This window comes from Budorcas taxicolor, chromosome 19 (assembly GCF_023091745.1).
Source record: "Budorcas taxicolor isolate Tak-1 chromosome 19, Takin1.1, whole genome shotgun sequence".
NCBI lineage: Eukaryota > Metazoa > Chordata > Mammalia > Artiodactyla > Bovidae > Budorcas > Budorcas taxicolor.
Window position 1 is genome coordinate 18,766,226 of NC_068928.1, and position 15,349 is coordinate 18,781,574.

The 15,349-nt window shown below is 40.7% G+C and overlaps 1 protein-coding gene across 1 annotated transcript in view; it reads right to left on the bottom strand.

The window, feature by feature from the left end:
- NF1 (neurofibromin 1) overlaps nucleotides 1–15,088 on the bottom strand; it is a 249,573-nt gene extending 234,485 nt beyond the window's left edge. Inside the window, exon 1 of the mRNA XM_052658746.1 lies at nucleotides 14,564–15,088. Coding sequence (XP_052514706.1) covers nucleotides 14,564–15,088 — 525 coding nt within the window. The remainder of the gene's footprint in view (nucleotides 1–14,563) is intronic.
- Between the last annotated feature and the right edge of the window lie 261 nt (nucleotides 15,089–15,349).

The window sequence follows — 15,349 nt, forward strand, 5'->3', positions numbered from 1 at the left end:
TCGGTTGTGTTCAAAATTCAGCCATCGTTTATATTAGTTTCTTTGACAGTAACATTATCTTATTTTTTTCCCATCTGGTTGCTTCTGAGAGTTTCTTTGTCTCTATAGTTTTCAACAGTTAAGATATATCTGAGTGTATTTTTCTTTGTATTTATACCACCTGGAGTTTGCTAAGCTACTTAAGTGTATAGGTTGATGCCCTTCATCAATTTTGGAGAATGCCTTACCATAGCTCTTCAAATATCGGCTCCCATGCTAAGTCTCTACTGCTGGACCTCCAAACACGTTACTCAACATTTTTTCTTTTCTTTTCTGGAGGCTGCACCACACAGCATGTGGGATCTTAGTTCCCCAAACAGGAATCAAACCCTGCAGTTGAAGGACAGAGTTTTAACTACTGGATCGCTAAGGAAGTCCCATACCTTATTCAAACTTTCACTACTACTGCTTTGTTCTGTCCCACTTTTTCCATTTTTTTTTCTTCCTGTGTTTCAAACTGGATACTTTCTATCGTCTTTATTCTTGTCTTTTATTGGTACAACCTGCTATTAAATCCACCCGATGAATAATTAATTTCAGTTACTGTGGGCTTTTTGTCATGCTTTTTTTTATTTTTAATGTGCCAGGCACTGTACTAAGTGCTGGGAACACAGCAGTGAAAAGACAGCCACAATCCCTGCTCTCACAGAACTTCAATAGTTTATATTCAGTTGACCTGTTTTCCCTCTTTTAGGTAAATGAAGAGTAAGGCAAGGGGTAGATTGAGAGCCTAGGGTTCTGCATCAAAGTTTACTCATTAACATATAAATGACAGACTTCAGCAACCGATTTTTCATTCCCAAAATATCCATTTAATTCCTTTTCATGAATTCTAACTCTCTATAGATTCTCCACTTTTTCCTATATTTTCTTTAGCATATTATGGTTAAAGTCCCCATCTGATAATTTCAATTACCAGGCAGTGCCAGGTGGCTCAGTGGTAAAGAACCTGCCTGCCAATGCCAGAGACGCAAGGGATGTGGGTTCAATTCCTGGCTCTGGAAGACCCCCTGGAGAAGGAAATGGCAACCCACTCCAGTATTCTTGCCTGGAGAATCCCATGGACAGAAGAGTCTGGCGGGCAACAGTCCAAGGGGTCACAAAGAGTTGGGACATGACTGAGTGACTAACACTTTCTACGTCTGTCATTTTTTTTTCTTCTGGATCACGGTTTTCCACCTTTTCAGATTTTTAGAAACAGCTCACTGTACACTGGGTATGGTAAATGAAAGAGCCTCAGGAACCCCAGAATATATCTTCCCAGTGAGCATTCTCCATCTACTCCATTACACAAAAGGGATGAGAGAGAACAACCATTACAGTCTATTTCATGAACTGAAATGTGTCAGGACTATGCTGAAATTTTAGCAAGATTCAGTTCACCTCCAGTTTATTCTTTTCTTCAGTCTGTGTCCAGAATCAGCAAATGTTAGCAATTTTCTTCTCACCTTACAAAGGGCTCTTCTATATCTGGAATTTTTTTAATTAATTTTAATTAATCTAGTCATCATTACTTCTACAGTCCTCCAATATTTTTCGAAATACAATTTTAAAAGTTCAGTTTTTTCTACTTGTTGCAGTGGTATAGATGACCTACTAAATACTACCCAGCAGCTGAAGTCTCCCTGCAATACCATAATAGTCATTCATAAGCCCAGCTATACATCAGAATGATTTGGGGAGAGTTTTTAAATTATAACTCACTGTCAATACCTCTAGAACTCATAGATAATCAGTTGTTGTTGTCATTGTTGTTGTTCAGTTGCTAACTTGTGTCCGACTCTTTGTGACCCCATGAACTGCAGTATGCAAGGTCTCCCTTAGATGTTCAGTGTGGTCAGGAAATCTGTACTTTTAACAAGAGTCTTAAGTGATTCCAGTAAAGCTGACATTTCTAAAAAAGCTAATGTGGGAGTTCCATGGTGGCCTAGTAGTAAGAATTCCAGACTTTCACTGCCATGGCATGGGTTCAAAGCTTGGTTGGGGAACTAAAATCCTGCAAGTCGCCCAACATGGCCAACAAAATAAAAATAAAGAAACTATTGTGCCTGTTCCTCCTCTCCCCCATCCCTAGCAGAGTACTGATAAGGGCATCTGACAAAGAACATAGACTACACATAACAGACAAACCAATATATGAATATAAAAAGTTAAAAGTTCAGAATCACTAAAGACTTTGAAGATGCTAAAATAAATATGTGAAGGCTTCATATATTAAATATAATGTAAATATATTTTATACATGTATATATTATAAATTTATTATTAAATGTATTAAATATACTTAATATGTTATGCATATTAAATATATATTAAAATATATTAAGATCAAGACGACGAGGAAGGAAAGACAAGAATCTTTAGTTAAGAGTGCATGGTATAACACCAAATGGGCTTCACCGGTGGCTCAGTGGTAAAGAATCCGCCTGCCAATGCAGGAGACACGGGTTTGGCCCCTGGGTCTGGAAGATCCCCTGGAGAAGGAAGTGGCAACCCACTCCAGTATTCCCGTCTGGGAAATCCCCGCAGTCCATGGGGTTGAAAAGAGTCGGATATGACTGAGCAACTAAACAACAACAACAATATAATACCAATAGGAGACTGAAAATAGAACTATACAATTCAATTTCACTTCTGTTTTAGCAGAAAACAGTATTTTCATATTTAAAAAGAGCATTTTTGCCAGCCATCCAAACACCTAAAATACAGCATAAACCCCACCTACCTGCTTTATCTGAATTCAAGTGTATATGAATTAAGGGCAGAGATGAAAATTCTGAAATGTGACAAGGGGAGTGCTGTCAGTGAACTTTGAGAACTCATGAAAAATAAGACTAGGAAAGAGAAGATGGTGTCTCAAAATGCAGGGATGGATAAAGGTGAAAAGGTCATTTCAGGACTATGACCTTAATTTAGTGTCAACACCCAAATAATTCTAGGACTGATTACTATGCAGATGACTTTTAAGCACTTAAGAGAAGGAAGCAGTGTTTACTAATTACGAAATCTTACCTTCCTGAAGCAAGTTTACAGACTACCTTCATATACATTACCTCAATTACTTCGATTTGCAGAACCCAATGAAAAAGGGCAGAGAGCACCGTGTCTCCTCCCCACCCTCACATTCACTCTTCAAAGCACTCAGCTTGACTCTCACCCAGGTTAACTCACTCCTCAGCAGTTAGGATGCAAACTCAAGTCTTCCCCATTGAGTACTGTTTTTCTATCACGAAGCTCTCAAAGTCAGCATGAGTTAAGAATAAGTCATGCAGAAATGAGAATTGGGATTGCTTCAAATAATGAAGAGAAGCTGAGCAGGAAATGGGTAGGAGTATCGATGAAACAAAACTAAGTAGAAGCAGGGTAATGGGTACATGGGGCTTCATTTATAATCATCTATTTTTGTACGTTTAAAACTTTGCATAAAAAAGCTTTTTTAAAAAAATACACAGGCACACGCATGCTCTTTGTTAGGTTAACTGTACCAGTAATCAGATGAATACCAAAAATACAAAGCACCTGAGCTCAGCATTTTTTAAGCCTTCTTTTTTAAAGACTCAAATAATACCCTCAGATAAAAAATACTTAGAAAAAAGATGACAAATGATATGCCTGAATACTGACCACCAACTGCACCAAGAGAAAAAAGCACCATGACAGTGAAATACTTCACGGTGTGTTCTATAAAAAATAACTGAATGAATAATATATGGGGGGGGACAACCCTAAGGAATACTTAAGATTTGTCTTCAAACATTTTTAAACTAAAAAGACAAACACTCTGAAGCGTTACAGAGAAGACAATTAGGAACAGTGAATAGAAGACTTTAGGAGGCCAAACTTTTCTACTCGCCCCACTCTTCCTTGAGGCTCATGACTCATGTGCTACTCACTAACAAACCTTGTCACCATCACCTACCAATTTTCTAGATACTTCCCCCATCACCAAAACAAACTGACTCCTGGCTGTTTTTCCTCAACTTCACACATCGACCACCATCCAGGTTAGTGTTGCTTGATAAAATACAGGACTCCCAATTAAACCTGAATTTTCAAAAAAAACATGAGTTGTATTTTTAGTATATCCCATGCAACTGGGAAATATTTATACTAAATATTTATTATCTGAAATTCACATTTAACTGGGCATCCATTATTTCTATCTGCTAAATCTGGGAACCTGGATCTGCTTGACGTCAATGTCAAGGTGGACCACCTATCCAACATCTGGTCCTCAACATTCCTTGATCTCTTCTAGTGACTAAAACCATAACAAAGACATTGTCTCCAAAACCAGCTGAATCCTTAACACTGCCCAGTACTGCTAAATGTCATTAAACTGCACTCTCTCTCTCATTTACTCCAACAGCTATTATAAACCAAATCCACTGCTTCCTTCTCTGCCATCTCAGTCTCTAAATTCACCACCTGCATTTAGATCCCATTCTTTTTCTACCTCCTATGGTACGGCATTGTATATTTCCCTTTATTATATTCTTCAACCGCTCCTACTAAAGCATAAGCCATCAGATGAAATTACATTCACCCAAAACCTTCAAACAAGGGTTTCAACATTTTAGTAAGGCATGCCAGAACCTACATGACTGACAGCTCAGTCCAGGCTTCCCTTTCTGTCAAGTTCTCTGACTGCCCAGGCTAAATGAAGGGCTCCTCTTACCCACTCCCATCGTATCCTATACATTCATCATAACATTCACCATAATTTTCTTTTCATCCTTCTCTCTTACTAGAATTTAAGGTGTGAGAGTTTACAGATGGAGAGTTGGACTATAAAGAAAGCTGAGCATCGAAGAATTGATGCTTTTGAACTGTGGTATTGGAGAAGACTTTTGAGAGTCCCTTGGACTGCAAGGAGATCCAACCAGTCCATCCTGAAGGAAATCAGTCCTGAATAGTCATCGGAAGGACTGATGCTGAAGCTGAAACTCCAATACTCTGGCCACCTGATGGGAAGAACTGACTCACTGGAAAAGATCCTGATGCTGGGAAAGATTGAAAGCGGGAGGAGAAGGGGACGACAGAGGATGAGATGGTTGGATGGCATCACCTACTCAATGGACATGAGTTTGAGCAAGCTCTGGGAGTTGGTGATGGACAAAGAAGCCTGGCATGCTGCAGTCCATGGGATTGCAAAGAGTCAGACAGAATCGAGCAACTGAACTGTACTGACTGAGAGACTGAACAGTCATCTGTCAGGGCTATTGCAGAAGTGGATTTAAATAATCTCAGATTCCTTCTAACTATCTGTAACTAATCAATTAGTGACTGGAATTATTTTTTCAGTCAGAGGACTGGCTTAAAAAAAAAGAAATAGAAATCAATCCATTTTAAGAATTAGAAAAGTTTTAGACATTATATTTTTCCTGTTTAACAGATAAACCAAATAGCTCAGAATTAAGATACATTAATACAGTCAAGGTAGTTTGTGTCAGGGCAGAAACCAGAACACAGGTCTTCACTGATCTTTGTTGCCAACATCTGACCCAAACAACACCTTCTCTCTCTCCCATTCCCTACTGCAAATTCAGTTATCAGAGGCCAAAAATTGAAACATCACAGGAAATACAAACGCTTCTTGTCTTTCCCCGTTAGTCCATTACCCAAAAGGAAGATGATCTGCCTAGAGGATAAAGGCAAAACATCTTCCCAGCCCTGAGCCGGGACAGACGTGAAAGGCACTGATGAGGACAAAAGATTTAGAAAGGTACTCCAGAAGACAAAGTGAACGATGTGAAAGTTGTTGCTGGGGGTGAGGGGTTTCAAAAAGCAGACAGAGGAAGGAAAGCAGATGGGCAAAGAGAAAGACAGGCTCAGGAATCCAACAGAACAAGGCACTCAAATCCAACCAAAGGTTAAAAGGGTGCCTTCAAATTTGATCAAATCCTCAATGGAATGTTCTTAAGAGTATGAAAACCAACTTTACAAAACTTAACTGTGAAATACCAGATAAAAGAATCAAATAAAAACATAACTCTCATATTGATAACTATACATTCCTGTTGGTATTCTCACAAATTCTACACTCTCACCTTCACAATTCAACTCGCTTCACCTAAAAATCTGCAGTGAGTTATAAAATGTAATAAAACTAAAAATAAAAGGGGAACAATGTTACGACTTCCACTAACAGCCTGAGGAGTTTTGATAAGGTGAAAAGAATGATAAACAATGAAATTAGTATACATACAATGCTTAAAAGGTATGTCTAACACATGACCAATCAAAAAGATTTCCTTATGAACTCTCTTATGAACATAAAAGATTCTCTCTTAAGAACATAAAACATGTTATTTTTGAGTGAAGAAGCAATAATACTTTCCTTTCTTTAAAATATCTGTGCTATCTGTTCACAAAATTTAGACCTTTTTTGTAAAGCTCTATTTATTGAAAGTTACTGCTCTAAGGATTAAGACACCCACACCCTAGTTTAAACTCAATCGCATGTCATATGATAATGAACAAGTTGCTTTGCTTCTCTAGCTTGTTTTTCCACGCATTATAGAAATAATAATAATCACCAAACTATAAAGAGAAAAAATGCTGCACAGGATAATAATTATGATGATACATTTTTATCATTATTTACAGCTTCCTTTCACATAAAATATTCATACCCAAGACACTAAACAAGCCCATGTGGTAAGTAAAGCCAGGTATTATCCCCAGCTTACAGATGCAACCAGAAAACTCAAGTTCAGAGAGGCTGACTTGCCCAAGGTCACACTGAAAACTGCTCAGTATACTGTGTAGTAAGAGAAAGAGCTATTGACTGTCATCACAAATTTGAGACAATAAGAGGGGTTTTCTCATGCCCAAATTACTACGAGGACTATCCAAGGTAAGCTGTCAACAATTAGATGGAAAAGGGACGCTTGAGGTCGTTATGACCCATAATTACCCACAAGGCCATCATCTGGATATAAAACTATGATTGAAAATAAATAAAAGTCCTTTAAAGTAAATTTCTAAATGTCCTGCTATTTAGTAAATATTCATGCCTCTTGCACTAGACACAACACCCTGCTTGGGGGATGTGAAGTGGAAGGAGTAAGGATATCACAAGAAAAAGTTTTAAGTTCTCTGAAATTCAACAGGCTAAGACACTCCAAACTATAAAATATGAATAGGGGCAGGCAACAGCTTGTCGACTACAGTGGCAACCCTAACCCAAACCAAAAGAGTGCCAGGCTGTGGTTTAAAGAAAATACGCAATCTGGAAGTCTGCACCTCAAGTTATTGCTACTGCAAAGTAATTAGTACCATTTATAGCAAAAATATGTAAAGTCTAGAGGATAATTCCAATTCTTCATTATAACAGGATGGCATTCCATATTACCTTGGGGCTTTCTTGTCTCAACAGAAGCCCTTTTGATGATATAGTCAATGGTTCAAAAAAAACCAAAAGAATATAACTATATCTCAGCCATATAACATCTGAAGTGGTCAAATCCGCCATCGACTGCAGGTAGCTAAAGAGAGTTTACTGGAGGCACTATCAATTCCAGTTATTTATATTGTACAGTGTTAAAATTCTCTTCAGCACAACCTCTGAGTGTGCTCTGTTTACTGAAGGCTCTACCACAAAGCATGGAACAGAAATCTTACTGCTGAAATCTTAAACTTCATTCAGTCATCACAAGATAAAAACGCTTTAACTTTTCTATTCTTCAAGGTCAAAACAAAGTTTGTCTCATCTTTCCCTCTCCACCCCCAAGAAAATGGGGTAGTCTTAAAGATGTCAGACAGAATAAGCCAATGCTTTTTATAAATTCAAGTCAATCCTCAGCAAAGAGCTTAAGATGCCTATATTCTACTTCAGTATTGATTCTAAACCTTTTAACAGTTTAAGCTGACCACAAACCTCCCTTCTACTTCTTCTATAGAACATTCTTCTCTTTAAACTTCCTTTAAAAAATGAGCCTTCCTATCCCTCCCTGTCCACTGTCTTATATACACACAGATACACACAAAACCCCCAATGAAGAGCAGACTGAGACCTAGGGAACACATGTGCAAAGCACGTTTTTAATTAATACAAGGCTCACCCTGCAAAGTATGTTGCTATAATGCAACAACAGAGAGTCTACACAGGACCTCATAACACCAAATTTGAAAATAAAACAAAAATGCCCTACAGCAGCCTGAGTAAAGAATAAAGATGCAAAAATAAAGCATGCTTACCGTTGTATCTCTAACCTTTGCTTTAAGGACAAAATTCTCCATGCTAAACACATTAAAAAAACAACAACAACAAAGCAGCAGATTTAAGACTCTAACTTCCTATTGGCCAAAAGTGTCAAATAAAAAGCGTAGCAATATTTAAAATCTAATAAAACAACATTAAATCTAATATAACAAGCCACACAACACTTTACGACATTTTTCTATTACACTTTCCAAACCTGAACAGTCGTCTATTATGCATGCCACAAATAGATGATAAAGCACAAAAACAGATTACAGTCATTCATGGTAGGTTACCTAAGGACCCTCTCAGTACCCTAAGCATTTGTCAATGAATGCTAAACTGAGGTATATATTGGACAAGGTACATAAGGGGGAACATCCAGAGACTAGCCAACCTCCTTTATTTGGTAAATATACAATCATCAGTCAGCTATATAGAAAATGTATAAATTTTACATTTGGATAATCTTAGTCTTTTCAAAGCATTTCACATTCACTATCCTATCAGTTCAGTTCAATTCAGTTGCTCAGTCGTGTCCAACTCTTTGCGACCCCACGGACTGTAGCACGCCAGGCCTCCTTATCCATCACCGACTCCCAGAGTTTGCTCAAACTCATGTCCATCGAAGTCGGTGATGCCATCCAACCACCTCATCCTCTGTCGTCCCCTTCTCCTCCCACCTTCAATCTTTCCCAGCATCAGGGTCTTTTCCAATGAGTCGGTTCTTCGCACCAAGTGGCCAAAGTATTGGTGTTTCAACTTCAGCATTAGTCCTTCTGATGAGTATTCAGGACTGATTTCCTTTAGGATTGACTGTTTTGATCTCCTTGCAAAACAGTCTTCTCCAAGAGTCTTCTCCAACACCATAGTTCAAAAGCATCAGTTATTCAGCGCTCAGCTTTCTTTATGGTCCAACTCTCACATTCATACATGACTACTGGAAAAACCATAGCTTTGACTAGACAGACCTTTGTCGGCAAAGTAACGTCTCTGCTTTCTAACATGCTGTCTAGGTTGGTCATAGCTTTTCTTCCAAGGAGCAAGTGTCCTTTAATTTATCCTATCAGATCATCGCGAAAAAAAATTTCCTTATGTAGACTTGCCACTAAAAGTGAGTGACAATTTCAAGATCACAAAGGTAGTCAATCGGATCTGAAACTTGATTCAAAAAAGCTAGCTCTGTTGGAGGAAATATAAATAGGTGTAAGTTCCTCCTTAAAGCTTTCTTTTGTTAAAAACCTATTCCCAGTTAAAATATCACTTAAAAGATGGAGGTCACCATAAACACTAAATTATTAATAAAATTCAGTTATTTACATTTAAAATAAAGACAAAATTACCATCCCTGTTAGCCAGTCTACCTTTGAACCAAGAATCATATGAAAAACATTCCATCAATGACTCAATGTGTGCTTATAACTCTGCTGGGCCCTGGGGTGACTATTAGTAGAATTCTCACAGAGAGTTCTTGCTTTTCAGAAAGTTTACACTCCATTTGATAAAAAAGATAAGAGAAAAGAAAATAATGCTAAGCTATGTTCAATCAACCCTTCCAAGGGGAGACACCTTAAAGGGTGTTGTTTCTGTAGAACCTGAGGTGACAAGCACATGAAGAAGTGAGGATGCAGTGAGTTTAGTCTATAAAGACTTCATGGGGAAAATGAAGCTTGAGCTGCCCATTTAAGTGTGGACAGGAATTAGAAAAAGATAAAAGAGGAACTAAAGCATTTAGGCAGGGGCTGGTAGAAACAGAGGCAGACAAGCAGCAGTAAGCCTGACATACACAGAAGAGACTGAGCCAGCTTGCCTGCAACACAGGTGCACCCTGAGCCACAATGAGAACACGTCAGGGAGGTTAAGCGGGGTCAGCTCCCCACAGACCACTGTGGCACAGGGAGATGCTGCTACAAGTACCAAGGCCATCACATATTTACACTAGAAAGAAATCTTACAGATTTTTCCAGTCAATTCCAGCAAAAAAGGAAATACAGGATCCACAGAGACCTAATGGCTAGCACGAGGACTGAGGCTGTTAAGAGCAGGACAAAACTCACACCCCCATTTAGGAACCGCAGTTCAATGGTGGGCAGCGCCATATGACAAAAAATGCACATCTGTCCAAGGAGTGAAGGACCTGCAAGCATACATACAAGACAGCATTGTGTCTTGGGAATTCGAGGAGACTGGTTTCCAGGGGTAATGGACCACCACAGTGGCATTACAGTTCATCAAAAAACCACTGTTTTGCCAGAAGGCATCACTTTCAAGAAAGCAACAATCCAGAAGGAAAGCAAGAGGCAAGAGCTAGTTTTCTTAGAGAGTTAGAGAGAACATAGGTGGATAAACGAGAAGCGGCAGGAATCTGGCAACAGAAGGAAGAAAAAGACTGATCTATACAGAGAAAGCTACAAGACCAACCAAATGTTTAAGAGAAAAGAAACCTTAGTTAGTCTGAAGGCGAAAAGGAAGGAGCTCACATAAAGAAAAACTCAATTAGATGCTAGATAAAGGTGGGAAGAGGGAGGGAGCACAGAGAACTAATTGAGGACCAGTTGGAAATCATTTTTAAAAGATGAGTTCCAGAATAAATAAGCAATTTTTTCTCACTCACCGTACCCCTTGCCAAAAGAATATTCATTTTCAACTACTTATAAGGCTTTACAACAACGGCAGACCAGGCTTTAAGAACAAGGCTAAGGAGTTTTTGTTTTTTTTTAAAATCCAAAGCAACTTCAAAGTTTTACAAATCTATCTGGCCAATTAACATGTAGTTTGTTACTTCAAAGATGCTTGCCAATCATTTTATAACATAAGTTTTATACCACATATTCAAAAAACATTCCGATTAGCATTTAATTTACAACCACCAATAAGCTAGTATTAAAAATTAAAAAATCCGAGTTTACTCTCTAATATGTTCTTTAAAATGTTATTTTTTGGCTTTTTATATATCGCTTTTACTTGATCAGATGTGGAAAATGTATATTTACAACAAATCATTTGATGGTATCTTTCTCAACTTCTTAAAACAAAAACCTGCATATAACCAGTTCTTCTATACTCCCTTTCAGGAACGAAGTCCTACAGAAATTGATTGGGCATGTGAAGCTAGATGAGGCAGGTAAGAAGGGTCTCTCTAATTTAAGTAACCTGGCTAATGAGCCACAAATTAAAGCTACACACCCACACCTAAAATCGCTAATTTCAATTTAGAAACTTACTATTTAGCACCCTACAGGCAGGTTAAGGAGCCGCAGAAGATATAACTTCACACACTCAGCTTTCTGGCTATCCACCTTCACAAGTTCCATCCCTAATCGAAGAAGTACTTATTTTTAAATTGTTAAGAATTGCTCAGTTGCCATAAATACTAGGCTTAGGTGCAATGCCAGCAGGTTACAGGAATGCTCTTTTACCCACTTGGAAACAAGGACTTGAGCTCACAATGTCAAGATGAACACTACCACTGTTTAATCTGTGTCTACTGCACCAAGTTGCTGAGCAATACCCATCACAGTACAATAGGTAATCAGCAGTGGCTAGTAAGGCATTTCTGCTTTTATCACCACAAATATTAGAAGTCCAACTAAAACATCAATTCAATCATAAATAGAGTTGCCATCTTTAGACATGCACATGCTCTCTGGTTCCTAGTTTATTAAAAAGTCTTAGCTGTAATAAAAAGCAGCAGCTTGACTCCCCCTGGACCCAGTGAAACAAAGTACAGACAATGTATTCAAAATTTTAAACTTTTAGGCATAATTGAAATACTGAAGACTCTCAAATATCTCTCACTACATGTAGGTTGTTTTCCCCCTCAATATAAATATAAACTCTTCCCTCCTAACTATACTTTTGGATTATTAAAACAAATCCTATGAGATACTTACCAGAAAAAATTATTCCTGATTGTCCAGCATTCAATACTTATCATACTGAGGCTCTTATTATTAGGTCTGCTATGTGACCTTGAAAAGTCACTTAACCACTCTGAGCCTCAGTTTTTCCCACTTTCCAAACTCAAAGTAAACTCTAATTTAAATTAAACATGTATTAATTCCATAATAAGTTAATGTCTACAAGTGCCTTACGTTAAACACCGAAACCCTTATACTTTCACATTTCAAAGCCAGTGGGCTTTAACCCTGTAAGGGAAAAATGTGAGGAATAATTTGTCCTATGGATCTTTCTCTTTAATAACAATATAAAAGTATAGTTTTTTTAATGCTTGTTTAAAATTCTTATGTCCTTAATTGTTAACAGATGGTGCGAGTTTGATTCCACAATATTCTTAACAAAGCAAACAACAAAGTATAAGGTCTTTCAACACTGGGGACAAAAAGAAGGAAACATTTACTTGCATTACTGGGCATATAATCAAAATCATTCTTCTTTTAAAATTTAGAAAACTATGTTTTCAATATGTGACAGATAAGCCTAGAGATCAACAGGTAAGAAGCAAAGAAATAAAGTTTAAAAACTGGAAAAAAAAAAAAAACTTTTAATTTAAAAAAATTGGGAGGGAGGGGACATGGGTGTACCTATGGCTGATTCTTGCTGATGTATGTATGACAGAAAACCACAAAATTCTATAAAGCAATTATCTTTCAATTAAAATTTTTTTAAAAAACTGGAAATAGTTGCGGTGTGAATCCATCAAATTCCTGCATCCAGATTAAAGTATCCACACAGTCTACCTTTGGGAACTGTGTGCCTTTTAAATCCTTTTTAAAAATTACACAGAGAAAGTCTTTTCTATCAAGTTTTAAACGTTAAGGCTCTATCAATAATATAATCCAGTATACGTGGTCACATTTCACTTCCTCAAATAGATTAGCAGTACAGTGGTTTAGATACTTTTTGGTCTGGAAGCATAAGGATGGGTGAAAGAACTTCAAATCTTTGACAGCTTTGTAATTCTCTTTTATCTAAGTAGCTTCTTCTCAAATTTCTTCTCAATTCCTCTGCCTATTCCCAAGTATCGTTCAGATAGGTCAGAAACTGTTTATGGATCCATTCAACTCCCCAAATCAGTTTCATGATTATATCCAGTAAACAAAATAGATTGACTCAATCTCAAGCAGTTCCTCATCACAGGAAGTTCATCCTAGAACTGCAGCTACAAAAGCATTCTTCTGACCGATCCCCAACTACTTAAAACAGCAACACAAAGTTAAACTAAATCCTACTGACAAAAGGCTTCGGGTGCATTCATTCTGATCAGCCCCAGGAGTCTGGGGCTCAGGCAATAGAAAGGGGCCTCCTCAAGCTAGGTAACTTTTTTTTCTCCATCTCAGATATTCTCAATGCAAGTTCTCTTGTCAACTAAGAGGTGAGAGTTAAAAATGAAAAAACGACAACACACTAGCAGAATTAACGGCTTCGGGACCACTTCCCAGCTGGCTTTGCTCTCTGTTGTCAGTGGTTCTGATGCCGTTTCCCACTTTCCTTTCACTCTGCTCCGCTTAATCCTCAAGATTCCCACTCCAGAAAGCAATATTCACATTCTCAGACTGCTGGGCAAAACATAAAAGGGGAAACTGCAACTACCAAGGAAGGGGGGGGGGGGGGGGAGGAAAAATATTTCAGAAGCAGGAGGGAACCAGAACCATGGTTTCCACTGCAAAGGGCCATGTAAAAGCCAGTCTGGTCTTATCAGGATATGGGGGCGGGGGGCGGCCGCCCGTGTGGGGCATCAAAAAGATGTGCAGTGTGTGCACTTGGAGCTCTCCGGGCGGGCTGAGACGATGGAGCAGAAAGTAAGAACCTGTGTTTCCCTGCTTTCTTCTCCTCTTCCCCCTCCAAGAGAGGAAGCAGAAGAAACTGGGGGAGGGGCGGGATGTTATCTTTCTCCTATTGGGGGTACACAAGGGCCTTAGGGTTCGTTCAGTTACTCACTCCCGTTTAGGAGGTCCACTGAGGGAAGAGGAAACCCCTAAATGTTACCCACCTCCGTTCATAAATAAAAAAGTAGGGGGGGGATGATTAAATCCAGATGGAGAGCCCCTGAAAGCGCCCCCAGGTCACTCATCCCTATTAGCAAGCGGAAGGGCTGGGATAAAGGGGATGGAGGGTCGGAGGGGTGGTCAGGAAAAAGGCCCCACCCCCCGACTGAGGAGGGAGAGGGGAGCCCAAGACACCAGCCGTCCCCTCCTGGCCCGCACCTCCCCCCTAGGCCACCCCCTCTTATCCCCCCAAGCCTTGCCTCCGGAGCCCGAGGCAGCTGCGGGGGAGGCGGCCGCTCCTTCCTCCCCTCACCCACTCGGTCCCCACCCCCACGCCGCTCCCACCTCCCGCCCGCCCCGGGCCCGTTACCTGCTCGTCGAAGCGGCTGACCACGGCCTGGACCCATTCCACCGGCCTGTGCGCGGCCATGTCCTCCCCGCAGCCGGGGGGCGGCGGAGGGACCGGGCGGCCGGCGCCCAGGGCCGGGAAGAGGGCAGGGAGCGGGGGCTGAGGTGAAGGAAGAGGCGAGGAGAGGGTCTGAGGAGTGCAGGCTCCGAACGTTCCCACGGGGGTGGGGATGGGTGGCCTGTGCCCGGTCGGGAGGGGGAGAGGGGAAGGGGGCGTTGGCGAGGAGGCTGGGGGAAGGGGGGCGGGGGAGGGGGGCCCGGGGAGGGGAGGGGGCCTCCTGGTCGCTCTCCCCACTAGCGCCGTCTCCCCACAGCCATCACAGTCCGAGACGCCGCCATGACACCCCACCGGAAGTGGGATCCTTTCCACGGCCCGGGGAGAGGGAGAGCGAGCGAGCTCGAGATTGAGAGCGCGGCTGGGAAAGGGGAGGGGGAAGCGAGAGGGAAGGGGGCCTGCGGCGCATGCGCCCGCGCCGGCCGGTTTCATTAATGAAAAAGCGAGTCCTCCTGGAGGTGACGTCACCTAACTCCTCCGGGCCCGGAGGCGCGCGTCCCTCATCGCCTCCGGGCTCACCTCGGATCGGGCTCTAGTTGCAGCCGGCCAGAGTCCGAGCCCACCCGGGAGCATCCGCTCCCATCTCACCACCGCCTTCAGCTCCCGGTCCCCCGCCGGCCTCCGGGTTTGGATTGCTCCCGGATTGGAAGTTAGGGCGCCCTGGGGCTAGCATTTCTCCCTGCACGCAGATCT